Source organism: Mastacembelus armatus, chromosome 9 (assembly GCF_900324485.2).
Source record: "Mastacembelus armatus chromosome 9, fMasArm1.2, whole genome shotgun sequence".
Classification (NCBI taxonomy): domain Eukaryota; kingdom Metazoa; phylum Chordata; class Actinopteri; order Synbranchiformes; family Mastacembelidae; genus Mastacembelus; species Mastacembelus armatus.
In genome coordinates, this window is record NC_046641.1 from 20,612,282 (window position 1) to 20,638,483 (window position 26,202).

General features: G+C 38.8%; 1 protein-coding gene across 1 annotated transcript in view; it reads right to left on the bottom strand.

Annotated features, from left to right (window-relative positions):
- Positions 1–26,202, bottom strand: part of LOC113138321 (transmembrane protein 132C) — a 199,736-nt gene that overhangs the window by 109,901 nt on the left and 63,633 nt on the right. The window contains exons 2-3 of the mRNA XM_026320639.1: positions 20,306–20,724; positions 19,251–19,825 (exon numbers count right to left, since the gene is read on the bottom strand). Of these exons, the coding sequence (XP_026176424.1) occupies positions 19,251–19,825; positions 20,306–20,677 (947 nt within the window). The 5' untranslated portion in view covers positions 20,678–20,724. The remainder of the gene's footprint in view (positions 1–19,250; positions 19,826–20,305; positions 20,725–26,202) is intronic.

Here is a 26,202-nt window from a genome sequence, read left to right on the forward strand (position 1 = left end):
TTAAGTCTCTTCTGAGTGTGACATTACATAATTCTATTTCATATGTGAAAGAAGACTATAAGTAAGTAATGTGATACTTGTGTGACTTGATTTTTCCTCATGCAGACTGCAGCTACCAAAATTATCTTTCTTTTCTCTAAAAACATATTTCTTTGCTTCCTCTCAGCGTGCATGTTCTTCTTGCATCTCCCATTGAATCTTCATTGGCAGGGACTAAGACACAAGGAAAAGCTGCAAGTGAAGGAAACTTCGTGCAATTAAATAAAATGAGATGTATCCAGGGAGAGGGCAGGGATAGGAGGAGTGACAGAGAGATGAATTAAAAGAGAAAAGGAAATGAAAGGACAGCCATAATGACCTTTAGGAGTGGAAGAGAAATGGATAAACAAACACAGTTCATGCAGTGTCTGTGTTTTGTTTCGTTTTGTGTGTGTGTGTGTGTGTGTCTCAGACGTCTCTGTCCCGTCCTGTCTGTCTTTCATCCAGGTGCTGCAGTGTGATAACACCTCTGCCTCCCTCCCCTCCTCCCTTTCTGGCCTGACTAAGTCTCCTAATTCAACATGCCACTGCAGGAAACCTCTTTCCGCTTCGAGAGTCAGCTCTTTGGAGCTCATTCAACAAAAACATCCAATGTAGACTTTTAGGAGCTCATTCATATGGGCTCTTTGAATTTATTTGCCACAGCTGACTCATCTGCAGTGCAATATGGAGTTAACATCAAAATGACAAATAGAGGTGGTGGAAGCGTAATGGCGAGAGAAGTGAGCTGCTGGCCCTAGGGTCACATGCTCACATGCTCCTAATGACTCCTGAGATGGAAAGTCTGGGCAGAGGAAAGTGAGTGAAACTAAGTGAAACAAGTAGCTTCTCTTCTTCAACAGTTACTGTGATACTAAGGCACCAGGTCTGCCAGCTGCAAAACAGCACAGGACTAATGTTGTACTGGGCAGCTCCCAGATGGTAATGTTTGCAAGTATATAAGAAAAAAAGTGCTGCTGAAGTATGTGCTCAGCAATTGTTTGAGTGAATAAAGTAGACGAACATGTATTTGAGGCAAAAAAAACAATGTCAGCATTTGATCCTGGGTCTAAAAACAACAAGAGCACGATATAAAAAAATATGTCCCAATTGCCAGTTATAACTGTCTTGACTTTGGTGCATGGATGTATAGCCTTACACTGCTAGTTCAAGTGTGTATTTTGGGTTTTGTGTTTCTTTAAAGGTGCTGGATTAAAAATAAAAGTTTGATTTAGGATTAATAGTGAACTATTCCATCAGAGATATTTTAATCAGTTTTTTTGAGTTCTCTTGGCTTCATTCACTTCCAGTCAATGCCAAATATTATCAAAATTAAACCAGAGAAATAATGTTTCTTTTGAAACAGTGTGAATCAGAAACCGCTTAACCTCTGCAGTTGCTAAAGACAAACCACAGCCAGGCTCCTTCTGCCTACTATAATACAGTATGTGAAGGACAATGAAATTTGTCTCTGTTGAAATGAAAAAAAAAATTGTTTAGTATTTACCGCACTCTCTATAATTAGAAAACATCTAAGTGTATGCCATATAAAACAACACTGAATAGAAGAAATGATTCACTCATACTAACAACAACTGCAATTATAAAGTGACCTTCAGGGTCAAGCTTAATAAATAGCTAATTATTAAAAGAAACCTGTGGAGCGTTTGACCACTAGAAGCACTATTTAGCAAAGTGGGTACACAGTTTGTTTGTATCAGACACATGAGCAATGACATACATGCACACATTCATGCCACTGGTTTCACACAATTCTGCTGATTGAATGTTAGTGGTAATGCACAAGCAGCATAGCAATGAGCCAAAACAGCAAACTCAAGGATAACTGCAGACTAGTAAAAATAGGTGTAAACAGTACAGGCTGTGTATAAAGAGATTGGCTTTGTGTTTTATAAGGTGAGAAAACCTCCACACAGAAACGTTTAGACAGGTGATTAAGGTTAGTGTGTGTTATAGTGACGGTTAAAGGTTAGGAAATACACACACTCAGTGGGGAGTATAAAATATGCACCTATGTCCGAATGAATCACTGAAATTATATAAACACATCACTCTCCAAAAAGCCAGTGCTAAGCCTCACTCAAGAGCCTTAACTGATTGTTCACAAGCTGCATGTCAGACTTCCACACTCTATCTCCTATTTGTTCTGTGCAAACTCACTAACTCTCCCTCCCCATCGCTTTGTTTTGCCATGATGGATAGAGTCTGGTCTTATCCACCTCCTTTCCTCCCTTTCTCCTCCCCTGTCAGCTGCAGAGATTTCTGCTGAGGACAGAAGAGCAGTGAGCAGTGATGGACACAGAAGCCAAAAAGTAAACATGACCCTTTATGCTCATTTTTTTCTCCCCCATGTCCAGTTAGGATAGACTGAAGCTGTTGTGTGGTTGAAGCACATAAATAGCCTTTAATTTAGTATTATTTACTGGTTTTTAAAGACACTTGAAATAATTATTAGTCCATGTTTAGTTTGTTCTAACAAATTTCTTTTCTTTCTCATACTTAAACTTTACTTTATGCTGCTATACTTAATTTTTGACAACTTTGCTATATCAACTAAAAATGTAATATGTCGATAATTTAACCTGTTTCAGCAGCCCGCAACTGATTCTTTATTTAAAGAACCACACGTTATAATATAAGAGTCACTAGTATATGTGATTCCATTTCAATGAGCAATGTGAATTGAGTAATTTATTGTTGTTTTCAAGTACCTTACCTGACACTGATGAGCACATACACACAACTTCCTCTCATCCCTCTACACTTCTCTCCTCTACCCCATCCTCTGACTTCCATCTCATCTGACTCAACTTCTTAAATTTAAGTCCTTAATGCCCACTCTTCCTTCTCATCCTCCTCACTCTTCCTTCCCCCATGTTTCTATCAAACTCCCTCTCCTCTCTGTAGCGCCTACCTCCCGCTCTCCCATCAGAATATCTAACTGACGTTCTTATGTAACTCCACACTCTATAGGTGTCACCCACTCTGATCCCTTCCATGTCTCCCTTGTGCATTCTGTATCTCCTGGTTGTCTGATTATGGTTACAGGAGTTTCAATCCAAAATGACTGTCTGCCTCTCTGGCTGGTTTGTTTGATAGCCGCCTGTTTGACTGGAGAGATGGATGGGTAGAGTGTTTGTTTGGATGACTGGATGACTGAAAATTGACAGGTTGGCTAGAAAGATGATAACTGGATAGCTGTCTCTCTGCCTGGCTGGCTGCATATGTGCATCTACACAATGGCTGATTAAACACCCATGCATATGTGTAAGTGTGTTTGTGTATATCTCATATAATCTATTGCATTTCTGTTTTTGTGCATACTCTTCATTTAACTCTCTTAATTTTACAAGTAAAGGAGGAGAGAGGAGGCGATTGGGTAACTTGGCATATCTACATATTAGAAATGTGTGTGCATGGGTGAATATGCATACAGTGTGTTATTCTGATTTTATTTTTGTTTTGTTTTCTCTCTTTTTATCCTCTTCATTGGAGCCCCTCAGTATCTGTAGATATTTTGGCAACAGAGCTCCTCTCCTGCCACCCACTACTGATCATAGTATGACAGCTTCTGGGAACAAAACACACACACTCAATGGTTTTCATCCTTCATGGGGACCTTCTATTGAAGTACATTCATTCCTAGACACTTACCCTATTACCCTACACCTTTAACCATAACAACAACAATTTCTAACCCTTACCCTTATTTTAATCTAACCCTAAACCAAGGCATCACCCTCACGTTCATTGATTTACATTGTAAGGACTGGCATCTGGTCCTCACAAGTAAGGCCAGATCCCCACAGTAAAAATGTGTAAACAGGTTTCAGTCCCCACAGTGTGATTAATGTGAGACTCGCACAAACACACACAGTAGGCTGTGGCCACTGGGATCCTCACAGATTAGTTTCATTTATCTGTTAAAAATGGCATGTGACTGTGAAACAGTTTGTGTTCACGTTTGCTGTCGACCACATAGTCACATACACTGCGCTGATGTGGCCTCCAAAAAAATACATATATATCAGATGTTGCACTGCCTTTGAGACAGAGCCAACTACTAAAAAGGTCATACAGTTTTCATAATCATTTTTTAAAAACTATTTTAACTATTTTTTTTTTAACTAAGAAAAACACAATTAGTGTATTGTCACACAAACGTTCACAAATATTCATTTTCAGCCAGCTAATTTCAGTATGTACCAACCAGTGTCGCTCCTCAACCAGGCAGTGCAATAAATTTTAATGATTTTTTGTAATATCTTTCAAATTATTCTGATGTCATACATTTTGGTTTTAGATGAATAAGATAATACTGGTGATTGCTAGTGTAGCTTATTGGTTGCTTTGAGCACATTCATTATTACTGTTGAGATTAGTGCGATGTGATATGCAAACCCCAGCGGGTACATGCTGCAGCCAGCAGGGGGGTACATGAAAAGCTCTGCCATTTGAAAAACAACTAAATTATGATTTAACAAAATTGAATTCCTTATTTATTTTAGAAAACAAACCCATAAATAGGAAATTGAAATTGATACTGAGTTTATTGTTACTTTACTAAATAAACTACCAGCTACTACCCTGCACAAGATATGCCTAAATCAGCGGTTAACACCTGAACACCATCTGAGAATTTATGAAAACTTATTAGCAAGGAAGCAGGTAAATAGCATAAACTCCTAAAAAAAAAAACAGTTGAAAAGTCCAAATTCTGACACTTCTAGTGGAACAAATGCAGACAAGCTCCTGAATAATAAAATGGAACAAAGATACTAAGCTCAAGCACAAACAATTTCAGGATGAGTATAACCAAAGATGTGCTTTTGTAGATGTCTTTAATAATGACTATAAAAGATGCCAGTCAGACCTTTCACATTATTCTGTTTGTCCAGATTCTCATTTTCACTTTTTTTAATACAATAGCACTGACATTTGTGCCATTTTTGTACCCCCTCCATGTCTTCTACCTTGTCCCCTGGAAAACTCATTATACAGGCCATTCTCTGTGATCCAATCCACCTCTGTTGCTTTCTCTGTTCTCCACTGGAATAGACCTGTTCATCCCTCTCTCCCGCTTTGTCTCCATCCCTCCCACATGCCACCTCCGTGCCAGAGGACTCATTATGCAGACCAACTCTCCCTCTGTCTCTCTTATCACTCTCCACTGGAGTACTCATTACTGTCACTCTGTCCCTCACTTCTCTGTTTCTCTCATTCCCTGTTCCTTTATATCTTAATCTCCATCTAATAACACATGCAGGCACACACTGCACAGTAACTTCTGTTATTGGTTTTACACCAAGAACAAAAATCTAGTTTTTGTCTTACATTTGTTCAAAGTTGACATTCATGTTTATATTCGGTAGGAACTGATTTTTAGAAGTGGCAACAGGCTACTGCATATTGTATCACTTTGGCTGTATGCGTGAATGTTCAAATTAACTGTGGAGCTAGTGAGTTTCTGCTTGTATATATATCTCTGATGATATGTCCTGTGTGTGTTCCTGTGGGATTAAGCAAAATCTGACCTCCAGCTTTTAAACACTTGTTACAGATGCACATGGTAGCAAAGCTACTGGGTGCTATTGGAGATGACAAATTCTACACAGGGGACGCCAGCAACAAAAAAATCTGCACCAGAAAGAAAAGAGTATTTGTTATCTTAGCCTCAGTTCATCCCAAAAAGATCAGATTGGCTTCTTGTCAGCACAGCACTGGCAGCTTAAGGTTGAACTATGGAGGCAGCTCAAATTCCTAAACACCATCATGGAGATGGCACTCAGACGAAACATGGCCCTTACATCCGAGGCACTCGGCCCAGCTTTATCTCTGGTTATCCTGGGTGCAAAATGATAATGAGGTGTAACCCACACACACCACGTGGATTCAAGATAACCCCCAGATGGGATAGGGGTGTGTGATGCTCTAGCCCCAGGTTCCATGATCAGTGATGCACTGAACTTGGAGAAAAGGGAAGTAACATGATTTTGAGACTAGAGTAATTGAATTCTAATTGCTAAATCAGATTTACTGCCTACCTTTCATGTTAATACAGAAAGTCAGCTTTGCCATCCTGTCCCCCTTAACTACTTAAATCCTCCTCTACCATGACATCCCCCTCCTTTTGACATTAGATGAAAGTCTACTATTATTGCTTCACTCCCCTCAGCTCCTGCTTGCCTTCCCTTTCTTTTGTGCTTGGTGATTTCACAGACATGGCTTCAGCACTCTCTTTGGAGTGTTTTCCCTGACTGAAAGCAATTAACTTACTTTATATCAGGCCTTTACTTCATGCTGGCTCAGATCAAGCATAGTGACTTTGCATCAGCCAAGCAGCAAATTCACTGGCCTTAAGCAGTCTTTCTCTCTCTCTCTTTCTCTTTTTTAACTACCAACTGTTTTTCTTTCTTATTTGGAAATGCTCTAGCTCTTCATGATAGCCTGTCCTTTGCTCTGAAGGGTACATGCAAGAAACAAAGAGAAACATGCACTGTTGCTTCCATTACTACACTGTAAAACAGTGATGCAAAGACTTTTCTTGTACATTTATATTGCATTCTTTATATATTGTATATAGCATACTACTTTGTTACAGGCCAACTAGCACTCTTTATAGAGATAGTTGATGTCATTTTTCTCCACAATCCAAGTGACGAGAAAACTGTTATGAATGAGGAAAGAAACTGTGGCATGAAGTGATATGGGTGACTGATCACCCATTATGATCGAGATCATAATATGTGATTTTTATCAGCAGACTGAGTTTGTAAGTTTCCAAGGAATTGAAGATGTGATTTTTTCCATTTTATTGAGTAAGGTTTTTTCATCTATGTTGCCTTAAATGGTGACATTCAAAGCTCATTTTGACCTAGAAAGAACAGTTGAACAACTTAAGAAAGTCCATTTCTGATCAGGAGCTTTCATTGTACTGTATCATGTGTATCTTATTTTGAAAAAAAAAAAACACCATTATGATTTGAGTGAAAGCAAATACTATGTACACAGAGATTGTCTATGATATGTCAAATTGCCACTCATTGAAGTTTCCAAACAGCTTAAACAGTTTTACAGGAAATGTGCTACACTGGAAAAGGCACTAGGTATTTGGTTTTTCCTTCTAAGAAGGAAGCATGTCAATGATGCCTTTACAGACCACAATACAATCCGTGTGTGTGTGTCTAAGGTATCTATGTGGATCATGTTCCATGGACAGATAAAGATGAGTCCTTCCACAAGGATGTTCCACAACTAATCACAAGATGACTACTTTAATTAATTAGCTGACTGTACAGCACACATAATAAATACTAATTAGGAGAAATGGACAGAGCAAGAGAAAGAAGGAGAACATGAGAGAGACAATAGACAAAGAGTTATGAGAAATGAGGGGGAGACAGATAATTAGACAAAGGGAGGAGGAAAGACCAACAGTCAGTAACAGATGGTCTATAGACAGAGAAATGAAGGAGATGAAAACTGCCTTCACTTTTTAACTTCCCTTTTCTGTTCTTCTCTAATCTATTGCCACCCCTCGCCTCATTTTCACCTGCCATCACTCCTTTTCCCGATCTTCCTCCTTTTTCACCTCACAAGTTTTTCTTTTCTTCTTTTACATTCTTTGGTTGTGCATGTACTGTATATACATACAGCAGGTAATGTGTGTGTATGCAGAAAACAGAACTGGAAAAACAACATAACTGAGACTACATTCAGGGGCTGAAAACAGGAAGGGCATCAAATCAGCTACGATACACAACTTTAAAATACTCACAGTATGTGTGTGTGAGAGGTTGTACATGTGTTTAAATGTGTGTCACCTGGACCATTTTTCTTAAGTCTTGCCAAGGTTAGAGTAGATGAGGCTTTATGAAGAAGAAAAGACTGTGGAAAATTTACTATAGAGTACAGGCATCAGTTAGGCCTTTGTTCATCAACAAGCTACTCAACCAACAATGGTATAAACCTATGCAATGTTAAATCTATAATGGTCCAAACTGATCCCAAATTCACAATTAATACAATACACTGGAACTTAACCACTGTTGTAACAGGTTTCTCAATGGTACGGACTAAGCTAATAAAACTGTCTTATCTATTACTTAGTGTTCCACAGTTAAAGGCAGTGAAGTCACTTCCACAGAATTTTGTAAAGACTTAGTGCAGAAGATGAAAAAAGAAGGGAGGAAGAGAAAGACAAGAAAGAAAGGAAACAAAAAATGAGACAGGCAAGTAGAAGTGGAGACTTTGCTATGAATAATAGCCCATTCATCAGTGCTAATTTGCTAGGCTAATGTTCTCACTGAGCTTAATGGGGAGATTAGCCGGGCAAATTAGCACTGATAAACGAGCAAACATGAAGCACGGTGGTCAATCATGGAACCAGCCACGGATTCATACATACCCCAGCAACAGAAAGCATCTGTTCTAAATTAGATTTTAGTTCAAGTTCAACAATTAACTGCCTCTCATGGCTAAACTGCTTTGCAATAAACGTGATCATAAATATTAGAGGTAAAAACAAGAAAAAAACATTGAAATATGAATAATAAAAAATTAATTAATTAATAAAAATTCAGTAAATGTAGACTGATAAGCTGAAATGGCTTTACCAATGATCAAGTTGACAGCATAAAAGATAAATGAAAGTTTGTGTTTTTATTTGAATTAGCAAGTATCTGATTAATAAAAATAACAGAAAGCTTATTCCTCAGAAAATCTCAGTATCAAATTTGAAAGAAGGCATCCCATTCCTCTAAAGATCTGGTGCACCTTAATTGGAAAAACTGAAATTCTGCTGGATCGTCGGCAGCTAGACACACAGTAAGCCACATTCTGTTGGTATTTCCCCAACTGAGTCATCGATAACCACTTCCATGCTCAAAAATCTACAAGGACTTTAGGGGTTCTTCAGCTCCTTCATTAATAAATAATTCAGTCATTAAAGTTTAAGGCACTTATAAGGTGATGCTCTTATCCAGCAAGCTTAAATTTCCCATATCACACATCATAAGGGTCAAAGCAACAGTGTTCTGTGACAGAACATCCGTGTGACCTTAAAAAAGATCAAAAAGTATAGAGAGGTCCAATGAAAAGAAAAGAAGAAAAAATCCAGTGATTACTACTTTGTGAGACATTGGTGGGAGTACTTGAAGGATTTATGTATTGTGTTTTAAAGGTCCACCAAACTGTATATAATCTACAGGGATGTACTGTAACGTGTCTGGAATGAAGAATAACAGCCTTATTTTGAGGTGGGCATGTTTGGAGATTACACAGCTCAGAGTCAAACACATCAGTGAATAAGTTTGATCTGAAATCTTGAGCACAGATTAGTTGAAGTTAAATACTCATGCAATGCTTTATTTCTTGGATCTGATGCCTGATATGCTTTTGGTGAGACATTTGAGAAACCTACGCTGCTGAAAACACCTAAAGGAAGGTTCTACAGACTGATTTGTCTACACTGTGCAGTCATGCTTTCTGCAATGAAACATGGGCTATTACTGCCATGGTAAGTGAGCAAGCACGTGTGAAATAAAAGTTCTGTACAATTTTGAAGGTGTTCACTGGCTCAGTGGGTAAATGCAACAGCCATTCAACAGCTGAACGTTAGCTGAAAGGGGAGAGGACGACAGTCACACTTGACTGAGCACAAATAGGGTTACTATGTGAAACGAAAATAGTCAAAACTAGCTTCTTTATTTTTCCAAGTACATGTTTTGGCGGTCTGAGAATCAAGCCTGAGTGTTGACACAGTTGAAACCATTTTTGCACATACTGTATGAACCCTTTCAGGTTTTAAATCTATAAAATCTAAATTTATGTATATTATTAGCAATAAAAATAATTACAAATTCAACCACAATAAAAGATGATCACACCTGCAACGGTGTTAATCATTTTCTCAAAATATCTCATGCGATATTGAGAACTGCAGTCAAGATGAGCTATAGATGTCGTGCCTAAACTTAAAGAAAGTGGACTGAACAAGATGGACATTTATTCATAAAAGAGGAAGCCTGCGAACAACAGCAGCACAATCGACAGAGTGCAGCCTAGACTTTATTCCAAACTATAAGCTAATGTTTCAGCTACAATGCATATTCTTCAGAGAGACAACTAAAGCAAAAGTACATCACTGAAAGAATAATGGAAAGAAAGGAACTAAATACGTGCAATGGGTTAAGCAGATAAGTATGCTACTTTCAGTAGGAAGTAATTTGCCATGTATAAGGTTCTAAAGAACGGTACTGTATGATTCTGCAATAAGAGAGAGCCTTGTAGATGCAGTTCACCCTAAACAAATCAACTTTGTGACCAAAATGGAGCCACAGGGCAGGTGTTAGGCATTCTGCTAAAAGGTGTAGAACAAGACTTACAAGACGGATGGATGGATGAATTACCTAATGGGTCAGGTACAGGTCCATGAAAAGATTTTTTTAAGGACACATATAACCAGCCTCACAGGCTTTATTTGTTGGTTTTCCATAATATTTTGTTTAGTGTCCTTCAGGGAAAAGTGTGAGTGTGGAGCTGCTGTGGCAACAAGCTTTGGAATGAGGTTAGGCAGCCACTGTTCTACTCCAGTGGGAACAAAATGCTGATGCTCAGTTGGACCTAAAACTTTCTAAATTTAGTTGGGAAGTACAAGTTTTTAGTTGTCTAGGTTACATATTACTAAAGCTCTATTTTATAAATTAGGTTTAAGGGAAAACCTGGGACTCACGGAGGTGCAGGCATTGATGCAGTGGGTATACTATACTAAATAAATCGCTTCTGTTGGACCTACAAATAACTGGAACAGTGTTTACCAGATGTTCTTGTTTTAATCCCTTCTTCATTTCTGTTTACTGGGTGGAAAACCGAGATTTCAGATTTAAAATCTGAACCTGAGCTTTGACACTTTGCATCTGAAACACTTTTAACGCTCCACTTTTTTAAAAACTGAAATTCAAACCCCAAGGCTCCCTAACTGCATTCATCCTGAATATACAATTATTTCCAAGAACAAAATAAATGTTTTGAAAGAAAAAAAAAAAACATTTTAGCTCCACACCATGTGCCATATAGTAACTATAAAAAAAATCCCCTTTCCGGAGACCGAGCCAAAGTGCAGCTGTGGTTCAGCCAGCAAGCAGTAAAAATTGGGACTTCTACAATAGGAACATCTGTAGCTTATTTCAAGAGGGTCCCAGAATAATAAAACAGACAATATGTTTTCATGAGCCTGGGTCCCAGGCCAAGAAAATAAAAATGTTATTTGAGTCACAGGGTGAGAAGCTGCAGGAGAGGATTTCACTGTTAGTAAAAATATCAACAGTTTTTTCTCTAGCTTGTTAAAATAAAAACAAACTTATCCCCAAACTCCATTTTAAAACTCCTGGGGTAACTTAGAGGTAAATGCTCAAATACATAGAAAAGCACACACATCTACGACTTAGCTGAAAATGTGCTAATCCGAGCATCCCCGACACAGAGGAATGCAGGTACCAGTACAGAGGAGCACTGTTTCTAAATTGGACACTTCTATTCTGCAACAGGGAGTGGCATGAACAATAAACACAGCACAATAACAGGCCTGGCATTTGCATATCAAGCATCCTCCAACTAGCCTTGGCAGACCCAGACTCAAAGAGTGATAAGGGCAAGCAATGAAACGAAGAGAAGAGACAGAAGAATGGTGGAAGTCAAGAGGAGCTGAGGAAATCTGTGTGAAGAAGACTAAACTAATGTGTGCAGTCCCACTGTTGTGCATATATGAAATGGAATACTGTGAGAAACTGAGTTAAAGCAAAACTGTTTCAAATTCAGTTCAAATGCACAAGAATTAAGATAAATGAATTATTTCAGCAAAAATGTCAATCTTTTTGAAAGAGACAGTGAAAATACACACAGAGCTCATGCTCTCTGAATCTGTTCCTTTTACTCTCTCCTCATTTTCATCTCCACTTCTATGTCTACCTCTGTCTATTTTTTTCACCCTCACACATGCAGAGCCCCACAACACACAAACACTGGCGCTATCCCGAGGTTGATGGCTGTCACCTTTGTATACTCAGCCTCTTTCAGGAGCCAGCAATGCAAATAACACCCTCATGAATATTCATGATTGATCTGAGATGGAAAAAGAGAACGAGAGAGAAAACAGAAGGAAGAAAGCAATGTGGTGACAGGGAAATTGAAGGATAGGGAGGAGAGAAAGAAGAATTCTGTTGACGAAATGATAGTGCAGGCTGGATTGAGGGAATAATGGATGATACCATGACTGTGGGGGTTTAGGAGAGTAGGCGTTGACATGTGTCTATATGTTCAGTCTTAGCATGTTAACCAGTTCATATTTTGTTAGTTGCTGACTTTGTTGTATTCGTAAGGGAAAACAGAGAGTAAGAGATAACACCAGTTAGCAGCAGGCATATATGTCATATTTAAGTCATTTTGATTACATTAATGCCTAAATACCTTGAAACTGAAATATTTAAGAGATTCTCTTTGGTGAAAGTCAAGTTCTATTCAAGACTTTAAGAAACAATTTTAAAAACAATTACTGCACTTAGATTTACAGGTCCTTCAGCGCAATATCATTTCAGAGATACAGTTAATCCAACTTGGCACAAATGACACCATTTAGAAGTAACCACAACATAAACAAGTTGACTTTACAGTAAAAAAAAAAAGAAGTCAAAATTGAAAGAGTTCATGTGCAATATTTAAAAAGAATGTATTTGTTGTGTTTGTGAAACATAACATGTCTCTCCATGTACATTTGTGCATGACAGAAGTTTGGGTGTAGATATCCCTGTATTCCCACAAGCCCTCATTTTATTCCCTATCAAAGCATTAAGCTGTTAATAGCAATGACCTCTTAAACTTCAACTTCAGCCCACAGTTTTTAATCAGTCCCTGCACTTTCACTTAAGTGAGTGAGAGAAAAGGGCTCCAAATTGCCTGCAGAGAGCTGCCATCAAACCACCCTTTCTTTAATATTAGAACAGAAAATGATAGGTGCATAGAACCATAGAATACAGTACAAATCAGCAACATATTGAAATGGTAAATGAAAATATTCAGATGGAGAGTAGATATAGCTACTTTACTTTGCTAGCACAGTTATGACGCATTACATGAAGTTGATGTACATCAAGTAAATTTGGACAGACACATAATATCTCATTGGGGTTTAAAGCCTGGCATTGAAGCTTGACCACATATGGTGACCACAGCACCATGTATTGAATTGTGTATGCATGTGAAGGTTCAGCCTCCCTGTTCCTTATCCAGGAATACAGATGAAAATGAATGTATTTGTCTGAAAAATCTCTTCTTAATACTCTTGTACCCAGTTCCTTTATCACTATGTTACAGTCTCCTCACTCTTGATTACTGACTAAACCTTTCTTTCGTTTACTTTCAAAGTATCCATTAATTTCTGTAGAATGACAAGACTATTGCATTATATGGAGAAACATCCCTCAGTTATTATAGAGAATTGCCCCAGCAACCCTTCATGGACTGCATTTTACTTAATTCAATGTGACAACTACAACCGTCTTCTTACTCACAGTATGGATTAATGTTAAAGCAACAGGCAAGTGGCAATTTAATGACAATAATGGTGCTGTGAGAGTGCACTGGACTAGAGAGACATATACATGTGAATACAACTGCATGGTGTGTTGCGTCCAATTTAATGGCCAGGGTGATTATTTAGAGTGCTGCTTCTGAGTAAGCAGACACTGGAATAGAGAATGGAGAAAGAAATGAGCTCCTATCCAAGGGTTGTGAAAGATTTCCTTTAAAGAGTATAATAAATAGCAGTAAAAAATCCCAAAAAACAGGACACATAGTTGCTCCACAAAAAAACATAAAGCTTATGAGAGACTGACTGGGAGATGGATTTTTTTCCTGGATGGTTTTTCTGGCTATTTGGTGGCTACTGTACATTACAAGACTAGGGCTGTAGGTAAAAACATTGACTGGTTATTTGGATTGTAGATTTATGCATCCATCCATCCATCCATTATCTATACCCGCTTATTCCTGCCACACAGAGACACACAGAGACAAACAACCATACACACTCACACCCATTCCTGGGCAATTTAGAGTCACCAATCAACCTAACATGCATGTTTCGGGCAGTCGTGGCCTAATGGATAGAGATAGAGAGATAGTCAGACTTGTAACCTGAAAGTTGTGGGTTTGAGTCTCATGACCGGCAGGAATTGTCGGTGGGGTGGAGTGAATAGCCAGCGCTCTCTCCACCTTCAATATCACGACTGAAGTGAGCAAGATAACCGAACCCCCAACTGCTCCCCGGGCGCCGCAGCAATGGCTGCCCACTGCTCTGGGTGTGTGTTCACTGCTGTGTGTGTGCACTTTGGGTGGGTAATGTAATCTCCCCATTGTGGGACTAATAACGGTAAATAACTTAACTTTTTGGACTGTGGGAGGAAACCGGAGTACCCGGAGTAAACTAGATCTATACATTTCAAATATTTTTCAAACATTAACACAGTGTTTTGTGTGGCCATGTTTGTTATTGTAGTAATCACTACCACATACTGTATTCTTCCAATGTACAGTGATTTTTGGCTCCATATTTTCCTCAACTTTGCCAGTAGACAGTTTACCAGAATCACATAGCTGATTTTTGGCTGATAACTACATTGATCCACGAGACATCTCTAAATATCTTACTGTTGGAAGAGAGAGGATATGACAGAGTGTGTGACTTTGCCATCAGTCAATAATCATGCAAGACTGTTTACATACAACTAGAAGCTCAATGAAGGTCCAAAAAGTAGTACAGTAGGAAAAAATTGCCTAATATAATAGAATGAACTCATGTGTTTGGATGAATGAAGCAAGTCAGACAAAAAAATTAATTAATTAAATAAACCCAAAACAAAAACAACTCTAATGCTATCAGTCAATTTATGAAGGGAATACTTCCATTTTGTTGGTAGTGTGTGGGTTTTTTAACACCCCAGAAGCCTATTTATTGGCTTCATCCCAGCTGGAAGAAATGCATCTAATTCTCATTTTATCTTTTGTGCCTTTTCAGGACTGCATAAAATTCATTTGTCAGTTGCGGAATGGGTGGGGTTTCAACACAAAGAACTGCAGAGACATAAGGACACAGACAAACAAACACAAATAAAGAGGCAGAGAGATAAACAAAGAGAGAATCACGTCATCAGAAGAGGGCACATAAAGTACACGCCATGACTCAGAAAGTACACTCACGATACACATAAAGCTAGTAAAGTAAAACAAATAAATGTATATCAAAGCAGATGCACAATGAAAAGAGCACAATTACATTAGCAGTCACTTGTTTACTTAAAACCACATACAGATACACAAAAACAAATAATTCTGCCTCCTTGATGGTGAAAGGTCATTTCAGTTAAATCAATGGTGGAGCTTTGAATGAAAGCATCCTGGGCATTCTGTGTGTGTGTGTGTGTGTGTGTGTGTGTGTGTGTAAGAAACACAGAGGGCAAAGTGTATGCGTGCAATGTAATCACCCAAGAGGACTAGCTGGTCCTTAGAAGTACATCACTCCTCTGATCCCAAGAAAAATCCACTAATCTCTACACACACAGAGGCAAACACGCAGAAATAACTAATGAGATAATAAATGCAGTTGGCATACAAACTCACAAACCGAAAACACATGACTATTATAGTACGAGTCACACAAAATCAGATAAAAAGATAAACCTGTTTGCGTTTTTGATAATCAATGTCTTATTCTGCCTGCATAGTCTCAGATAAACATACATAACATTTATCCCATCATCAGTAATCATCTCTGTAATTAACTAACCAAACAATGATAGCACACAGTTCAAGACAGCAACTTTTAATGAGGGAGTTACTAATCACTTTGACCCTCAGTCTGTCAACATTTCTGTTGCTGAAAAATGCTGAAATTCTTACAGAAACAAAGCATCGACGTTCTATTGCAACCACTGCAACCACTACAGTAAATACTCTGGGGCTGCAGCCAAAACCATTTTCCACTCAACTGATGTAGGATTAATGCATGTATGAGAAACACAATCTAGCTTTTAAGGTAAATGTCACATCAGAGGCATACCAGTACAATCACACAATAGAAAAATATTTTTATGCTTTTACAAACAACATAAAGCTTGAATCAGAGGCTCCATCAACAGATTAATCAACAACAGTTATGGGATGGCCTTAACATTAACAATGCTGGAGCTCGGCATCATTTCTAAAATAAAAAATGAAAAAAAATAATAAAGAAAGGAAACTTTAATTTGAAATGTCCCTTTTTACTGCATTAAACTCTGGTAAAGCATCAGCAATAAAAGCTATGTTTTTGTAGGCCTGTCCTCTGGCACACAGGAAGAGCTGTCTATTACACTTATGGAGGAAGCTGAAAAGGTATCATATGAATTGAGGAGCAGGAATGTAGCAAAAGCCACATTACCAATACATCAGAAGTAGAAAAGGAAATGGAAATACAATTACACTGGAAGGAACAGATGTGCTTTTTGACAGTGTCTTTGGGTAGGTCACCAGAAAAACAGACTGCATTATAGGTCTGCTTGGTGAAAAAGCAAACCACTAATCCTGTATATTAATGTATGTATAAACCACCATGCATGCTGTCTAAATGCCATTTTCTTTTTTCTGTCATTTTTAATGATGTTCCAATCAGTAAAATACAACAAAATAATATGCATGTACCTTCATACCTTTATCAGTGATAAAATTGAACCTCTGCAATTACAACTGTTTGATAACCCGCATGCAACTAATATGATGTGACTAAAAATTTATGATACAACAGGCTGGTATGAAAACTTTAGTTTTTTCTTAAGTTAAAATCATTGTAAGCAATGCGAACAATAACAATCTTCTTTTTCCTTTCAAAGTGAATCTTGGTTAAGGCAGAAAGAGTCAATTTATAAGTTTGGTCCATGGTATTCAGGGTTGTTTGGCTGTTTATTAATAGCTAATAGCTAAGCCAATTACAGACTTATCTAGCACATCTGTTGCGCTTTCAGCTGTAAACATGTATAATTGTCTATCTGCATCAATTTAATTCAGTGCCAAGCAATGACAATGACACTACATCTATAATAAGTCCTAGAGTAGCACTGTAGCTACTGTGTATCAGGGAGTCAGAGAAATGCATGTGTGCTGCTCCCTCCCTACAGTTACATATTAGGACAAAGGAGATGAACTCTGGCTTAAATGTGTTTTTTAGCTAGTTGTCCACAGGCATGTAGGTTCACCACAAAGAGACAGAACCATGAATGTAAAGCTACAAGCCCAGCCACAGGTGATACAGCAAAGTTGCACAATCTAATGTGATGCATTTATGAGAGTAATGTGTGAATCTCAGATCCTCTGTCCTTGCATGATCCCCTTTTGGAAGAGCTGCAAGTGAAGGAAGCTTTTCTCTTCTGTCTTTCCTATGTCAGGTTTCAACCTCTTCTTTTGCTCCTTTTTTTTTTTTCATTCCTTCTTGCGCCTTTTCTTTCTGTCTCTTACCTGTCCTCACTCCGTGTTACCTCCTCAGGAGTTAATCATAATCACATCACCTAAGTGAGATGGAGCACACTTAAGTCTTATTATGTGTCACACATACACACACTCACATACAAGAATGAGATCCACTTAAGGCTTATAACATGTCTGACTGTGCTTCTAACATGGGAGATTAACCGTGGGACCGTATGCTTGGGCAAAGGGCAAGAGCTGCAGGTAGATTGGACAAACACACACAGCAAGAGAGAGCGGGAGAGAGTGCGAGACACAGACTCATACTGTACACACACCTCTCAACACCAGAGACACACATGTACATGCATACACGTAAAACGCACATATAGCAAGGTTGTTGTATGATAACAATAGAGACAGAGTATCTGTAGGAACATTCAAAGAGGCCAACTTCACTTCACTGTGTTTTTGTGATAAATACACAGAAATGAAAAAACACAGCAAACAAGCACATACAGACTGAGCATGTGGTGTAAAGAAGTGTGTGCGTGAGTATGTGACAGAGAGAAAAAAGGTGTGTACAGGATGCCAATAGAGCATTTATTTCCCTCTCTCTGCACGACTGTGTGTGTATGTGTGTGTTTGTCAGCAGGTAGTGAGACGAAGTGCAGTCTAGCCATTTGTTCTCTTCTTCCAGTGGCCAATGACCTCAGAGACGATGCGCTCAGTGTAATGCACACCTGTGGCCCTGTTGATAATATTAGCTTTATTTTACAAATTAAAAAATATTGACAAAAAATTAAAATCAGATGAAGAATGTTTTACTTCCCCACTGCCATTAGTCTCCATGTCTGTCTACACAGAAAGTATTCAAGCACAGTATAAAGGTGTAGGGCACCTGTGAGTAAAATGTGAACCATTATACAACTTCTGTAGATACCTGAACTGATTAAAATACTAATACTGGTATAAAAGTAGTCAGTTGTCTTGAGCCAATTACCAGATTGCGGGTTTTCCAGATAAATGTGAGACTGAAATCCTAAAAAGATGTTCTCTAAAATGTTCTCAATAGTTTTGAACTCATGGGAGAATATTGTTGGAGTAATGCTATATGCAGCAACAGTGTTGTGTGCTGGGATGTTCTGTGGATAGAATGATAAATTTGCACATCTGTCATTTGTCAGACTGAAATCCCTAAAGTCAGTGAAATGATGAGGCAGAGATGGGATGCAGATATGCATGCTTAGTCTAGATCAGGGGTTGTAAACTTATTTTCAGCCAGCAACCTAAAAAGAAATTTGTTTCCTGGGATATGAGCCTGTGAAAACATATTGCTGCTTATGTGGGAAACCATGTAGGTGACCTCTTACAGCACACCTGAGAGTCATTTTGTTACCACCTTTCAGTTTGAGAAACCACTATCTACTTTAATTTTATGCATATTCTTTCATCTCCCCAACCTTCAGTCACTCTCTCACAGTCAACCTTTCCCTCTTCCTTTCTCATTCTGTTTCCTTCTTTTCTTGGATCAGTCATGAATATTCATGAGGTTGTTATTTGCATTGCTAGCTCCTGAAGGAGGTTGAGTATACAGAGCTGACAGCCATCAACCTCAGGAGGTGAGAGATGAGAGAGAAGGTATAAGGAAAGACACAGATAAGTGAAAAAATATCAAAGACAAAGTGTGACAGACAGAATTAAAGCATTTGTGTTCCCACCTTAATATAAACTGTTCCATGTTTGAATCTGTCTTCATGTAGATGCCAAAGGCCACTATCTTCCCAAGCCGAACAGGACTGGGTGGCACAAGAACCTCCACATTTTCATCCAGTCGCATTCTTTCTCCTTTGACAGAAACCGGGCCCATGGTCATAGCCACAGAACCAGCTTTTAGCATGTCCTGAAGACCTCCATCCACTAGATGCCACTGTCCTCCCAGGCCCAAGCCCAGAGCTCCAAGAGGCCCAACATTCGCACTCTGACTTCTCCATGGCTCATTAACAATGGAGGGACACTCTTGTCCAGCTCCTTCCATCGGTATAATTGAGTAATACACATCCAGTGATGGTAGAGTCACTTCAGGTGGTCTTTTTCTCACTTGTGGTGGTGTAAACCAAGCTGGGGGAATCTCCAGACGGACAACACAGATGCCAGATGGTCCCACAAGGCGGCAGCCTGCCGAGGGTGCTGCTTCACTGATGTCACGAATGGCCAAGGCTCTCACACATGGGAGGAGGGATGGAGGAGGTGGGTCAGGCTCATCCCAACGCCGCCCTACCAGGTAAAAGAGTACCTGATGAAAAAATTAATGTCATAATGGTTAGTTTAGTAGATACAGTAGATAGATAAAACTACAAATGTTCTCTTTCTCACACTGTAACAGACAGCTAAAATTATTAATCATGTTTGCAAAACGATAAAATGGTTTGGCCATGGCAAGGAAAATAAGTGTCTGCCATAATTAGTGAAAACATTACATAGTAAGTACATTTGTTGAAGGTGAACTGTAATGTAACATGAAAGGTGTTGCTTATAGTGATACATTCAGAGAGAATTATCACCTAACTCTCTCACTCTAGAGCATTTTATAGTCTTTCAGGAAATTCGTATTGTTTTGGTTCACTTCACTGTCCTCCCCCATTCTCTAAGCAAAGCAGCTGTTTGATCAATGATCAATATAATGGATTTATTTTTACCTGTACTGACATGTTGTGTGTTCACTATTCATTAGAATATCAGAATGAACATCTGAAAAACTTCAAACTGTCAGTACCTGTATCCATGGTCGGGTTGACCCCACCTTGGGCACCACCACTTGACCTTTGACCTTCCAGTTCAGAGTCACCTGGTTAAACGTTGGCAGCAGATGAGGTGGTGGACCCTGAAGCAGCTCCACTGGGATTTGCTGTTCAATGCTCACGTTTTCATAGCTGCAAGTGACACTCGGCAGGGATTGTGAGGCCGTGATGCCTGGCTCCAGCTGGTGAAGAAAGAATGGCTCAGTCCGTGATGATAAGCTGCCATTTCGCATTACCTCCTGATTGACTTCCCGTAGGAAGAAGGCGGAGTCAGTGCCACTTAACTGGCATTGGACAGGGAGGTAAGTGGGGAGGGAGTTGGAGAAACGTGGCTGGGAGGAGTCCATCCCTCCTCCTAGTCCAACTCCTGCTGCTCCTGCTTGGCTGTTAGACCCTAAGGAGTGATAAGTGAAGAGACAAAAGCAGGAAAGAAGGACAAGAGGAGGGAGTGGAGAAAGAAACAAAACGATTAACTGCACTATATTTATGAAAACGTGACTTTCATAACTAGCTAATGCAATTGCTGTAAAGACTTATAATGCTTACAGTGTCATTTGTAAAATCCAAATGACCGAATCATCTAATAAAATCAATAAAAAGTGTGCCAATTTGAGATTCATTAAGTCTCACTGATGTGAAATGCATCAATATTGTATGCGCACACTGATTTTTCAGCTTTTTCATATAAATTCACACATGCATCACAACTTGCTGACACAAAATGCACCATAGTACGCAATGATTATTAACAGCTCCCCTACAAGGAGAAAGGAGCATAAACACATTTGCTCTCAGTCATGTATTCAAGAGGGATAGACTCAGCATCAGACAGGGCTCTACATTAATGCATCACTTTTTTATCTCTATTTGAAAAGCATTACACCAGCATATATCAAAAATGGCATATTGCTCTTTGTCAATAAATTTCCATATATTTACATTTAGTTTTTATTCATTTCCTGTTGTATTTACCAGGCATTTTAAAGAGACTTGGAGTTTGAAGCCTAGATTTACTGGGGTTTTGGTGCAGTATCTCATTTTCAAAGAGGACAAGGGGTTACAGTGATTGCTATCATAGGAAGGAGTTTTGATGCATGTCCTTTAGCCTCCATCACTCAGTATTTGTTTTTCATCAGCTGCTTGACTTGTCAGCACTATAATGTGGTAAGATGTTGAAACACAGAAGTGATTATGTATTGAAAACAAAATAATAATAACAACACAATATGCACGTTAAATGCTAAAATAAAATGTTTTATGTAGTGTTCAGACTGGTTCGTCAGCAGCTAGGGTTTGAGGTTAGGTTACCAGAAAAAATGTGAATAGTTAAAATATATCCACAGAGAAAAGGTAAAAACTAGAGCATTTTTCTATATAAAAACAGACGGAAGGATTTCCATTGAACCTGTTCTGGCACAAAAATCACACACAGCAGTTGGCTTGTGTGCAACTGTTGTGTGTGTGTATGTGTATATGTGTGTGGTAAGGTAGCGAAGTGTGAAAATATAATGAGGGTGGGACAGCATAGCGCTGTCTGGGGCAAGTCATACCGAGGCGACTTCACAAAAAAATAATAGCAAAGAAATAAAGTGATACCTCGGTGCAACATGAATAAGCAGGCTGGTTTGGTTATGGTGTGTGGGCACATAGGGATAAGTTTAGAGTGAGCGAGACAGGCGGAGAGAGAGAGAGAGAGAGAGAGAGAGAGAGCGCAAAAGAATAAAGTAAAGAAGAGTGAGGCAGAGGAAGAAGAAAAAAGTGAGATAAAAATTACTAAGGAAAGGGAAATATCTGGGGAAAAAAAGTACACACATACCACATTGTGACAGATCGGAGAAATTGGCATTTTTATGTCACACAGGATGACTGCATACACTTCATTACAAATGACACCAACGTATCTCGTAGTAAGATATTTGTCCCTGACAAATCCAAGCAAACTCTTTCAATAGATGGATATGTCCTTCTCTACTAACATGGTGCACTGTATAGTGTCAGTAAAGCTGTGGAGTAAAAGTTGAGATAAAAACTGCCAAGAAATGAAAAGTAAAAAAATTTGTCCACAAATCCACAATTATCTTGAGTATGTGCTTAGCTATAAGAGGCAAAGACCTCTCTGTTAATAGTGAGGACTCAAGAGAATTTCTAGACTGAGAATACCAGTAGATTAAAATATACAGCTAGTTTCATCAGTGCTAAAATAAAAGAGCCTGTAAAGATGATATAAAAACAAATTTTCGTGCCAAACTCACTATAGCATTAGGGATCAGCATTATGCAGTTATACCTGCATCATGGGGCAAGGGTAGCACAAGGTTGAGTCACAAAAGGTTGGTTGAAATGTAGCCAGAGATAGTCTTCAAATTTAGTCTGGAGTCATCAGCACATCAGTAAGCTATAGGTTTTTAAAAAAATATCTCATTCTTTTGTCCTTGAGGTAGAAAGACCTGCATGTGTCTTTGTGTCCACAGGAGTCTTATGAAGCATATGTTCCAATCCTGCACAGGGACCTGAAACAGCTGACACACACATGCAGACAGACACACACATGCAGCGCTTTCTCCTGCGACCAAAGGTTGACCCTTGGACTGAATCACTGAAATTGGACGAAATTTCACAAAGAGAAAGGGGAAAAAATGCATTTCTTTTATCTCAGGTCATATGTCTTTTCTTTGTTTTCCATAATCATGAATTTTAAATTTAAATAGAATACTTTGTTTTTGCCTTTTATCAACTTGAGGTTTTTAAGATGACATCATCATAAAATAATTAATATGTAAGGAGTCTTTTGTAAAAACATGTTACGTAATCCAAGTTTCACTACAAGTCAAGGTTGGCCCTTCCTGGAATCCAAACACTGGTATGCCATTGGCTACCATTAAACCTGGCAAGGTCCAGATTCCCTGGCTTCATTACGTTGGCAACTACCAACCACAACAGGAGTCCATACCCGCTGTGTCCTGCTGCACAGTTCGTCTGTGTCTGTGCATATCTGTGGGCAAATGTGTGCATGTGTGAATTTGATTTGTGAGTGTTCTAGTGGGTCCATGGATGTGCATGTGGGGTTTGGTAAGTGAATCTGCAAAAGTGTATGTGCATATATGCATATACACATATACTTATGTACATTTGATGACTCGGAAAAAGTACATTGTACATATGTGTGTGTGTGTGTGTGTGTGTGTGTGTTTGTGTGTATTTGGACTTCTATCTTCTTGAGGACCATTTTGTGCATAATTCCATCAGTTAGGACATTTTGTCCAGTCCTCACGTTTTCAGACGCCTGTTTTAGGATTAACACTTGATTTTAGGGTTAGGGTTAGAATTAGGTTTGGGGTAGGGGTTAGGGTTGAGGTTAGGCATTTTGTAATGGTTAAAGTTAAGGTAAGGGTCTAGCGAATGCATTATGCCAATGAATGTCCTCATAAAGATAGAAGTACCAGTATATGTATGTGTGTGTGTGTGTGTGTGTGTGTGTGTGTGTGCATGTGTGCGTGTGTGTGTGTGTGTGTGCGCGCGCGCGCATGTGTACATTGGACAGGAATAAAGCCAGATGTACAGAGATTTGACAAGGCCCATCTGTGATCCTTCTTCCTCCCCAAAATGCCCATCCTGCTCTATTTCCAACACACACACACACACACACACGCACACACGCACACACGCACACACACACACACACACACACACACACACACACACACAGCCAATAATCAAAACACAGTAGAGCATGTAGGACAGGAAGAAAGAGAAAGGAAGATGGAAGAAAGACAGCAAAAAGGAAAGCCAGATGGGTATGAAAGAGAAGAAAAGATACTGAGATGTGATAATGGTATCACTGGTGCTTGTTTGTGTTGGTTAAATATTGACTCTGATTTTTATATTTTATTTGAGAGATTCACACACACACCCACCCACACACACAAACACTGGTCTTACCGTATTTGTCAAGACACTGACATAATGCATTTTTTGCCCTTTAATCTAATCTTAACAGTTTCAATTAAATTCCTAACTGCAACCCTGACCTCAAACCTAAACCTAATTCTAACTAAAATCAAGTCTTAGAAAAACATGCACACCTACATACACACATTAGGGCTATCTTTCCAATCAGCTTGATTTGAGTACATGCCTGCTTTCTTAATGGGTGTATGTGTGCAAATCATTGCAAAAATCACGCGGAAATATAAACTACAAAGATATTTACATAAACACACACAAACACAATCCACTTAATTTTTCATTTCTTTGTAACTTTTCAGAGAATAATTTAAATTAAAATTTCATCAGGTGCTGGACCGGCATTGTCCAGTCCAGAGTTGCCAAACAGTGCCAAACCAGAAGGTGTCAAAATGCTGTAGAATATTAATCTTAATTTATCTTTACTCTAATTTCTCTTAAGGTATGGCACCCATCAACAAATTCTGCTCCCCTCCATCTGTTTGGTCCTCCATGCCAGTCCTATTTTCCTGCTCAGGTTTTTCTGTTATTTAAGCTGACATTTAAATTGCTGCTCACTTGCAGTTGTAGACATTTTACTGGAACAAGCAAACATCTATCCTGCACCTGAGGCATGTTTTTTTCTTCTTTTTACTGTATGAGCAACACAAAATTGCCTATGTACAAATGTGTTTATTCATAGGGCTGTCAGTCAGAGATTTCTGCAGAGCAACACCTTTTTACTACTGTTAAAATACAACATGTCCAAAATTTTAAGTGTTTGATGAAAAACATCAAAAGTATCAGTTTGTTTTTGCAACCTTCATGGCTTTTATTGCAGAAGCAGATTGTCCCTACTCTCAAAAAATGAAATAAATAAATAAGCAGAGACATAGCACAGCTAAGAAAAATCCATCATGGGAGAATTTCCTGCAAAGAATTAACTCCATTGATCACACAGATGGCATGCTATCTGAGAGAGACAGAAAGAGATAGTGAGAATGAGAGAGATACAGACAGATACAGAGAGATATATAGAGAGATGGTGTGAGATGTGGAAGAAAGGAAGGAGAAGAGGAGGAGAGATAACAGGGTGAATGAGGATGAGAGAGGGATGAGGTTTCTATTTCTGAGCAGGGCATTCATCACAAGCATAGAGTTTATTTTGGTGGTCTCCATCTCTCTGCCCTTTCCCTCTCTCTGTCTCTCCATCTTGTATTTTACACTGCGTTTCCTTACTGGTGTTAATATTTATTAACTTTTTTAGGGAACTCCAATGCTTCCTGTATAAATGTCACTTTTCTAGTCTGAGTACAGCTCAGCCTTAGTCTGGAGGAGGTTTGACAAGTCTGAAAATACAACCCCCGATGATATCAAAGTGATGTCAGCAGGGCGATCTGGGCATGAGCTTGGAGACCACAGATTTATTTTTTCCCTGCAAAAGCCTAGGAAAATAGCAAATGAAAGACCAACACCAAAGAGTCTAATGAAAACAAGGCTGTAACTTGCTTTAAGGGAAATGTTAGTTCCAGCATTGTGGATCTCTTGGTTAATAAGTACATGTTTAAATTTTCAGCTTCAGTTCTGACCACTCTTTTTTACTTTTTCCCCCAACATTATGGCTGCAAAGCTAATCTCCTGGAGTATTTCAAAGGATAAAAACTTTCAAAGGTTTCTTTTTTTCTATTGATTGTTTTTTTTTTTTCTTTAGTTTTTGGGTCATGCAAACCACCTGCCATTATTCACAATATGATAAATTAAATTACCATGCAGCACATATTAGTAATGATTTGCTGGCCATATGGACTTTGGTAAAATTTGGTTAAAACTTTGGTTAAAGTTACTAAAACTTAAAACGATTGCATTTGCTGAGACTGGGTCTCAGCTCATGTTGGAGACCATGGTTTTGCATGTCTTATTTATAACCTCTG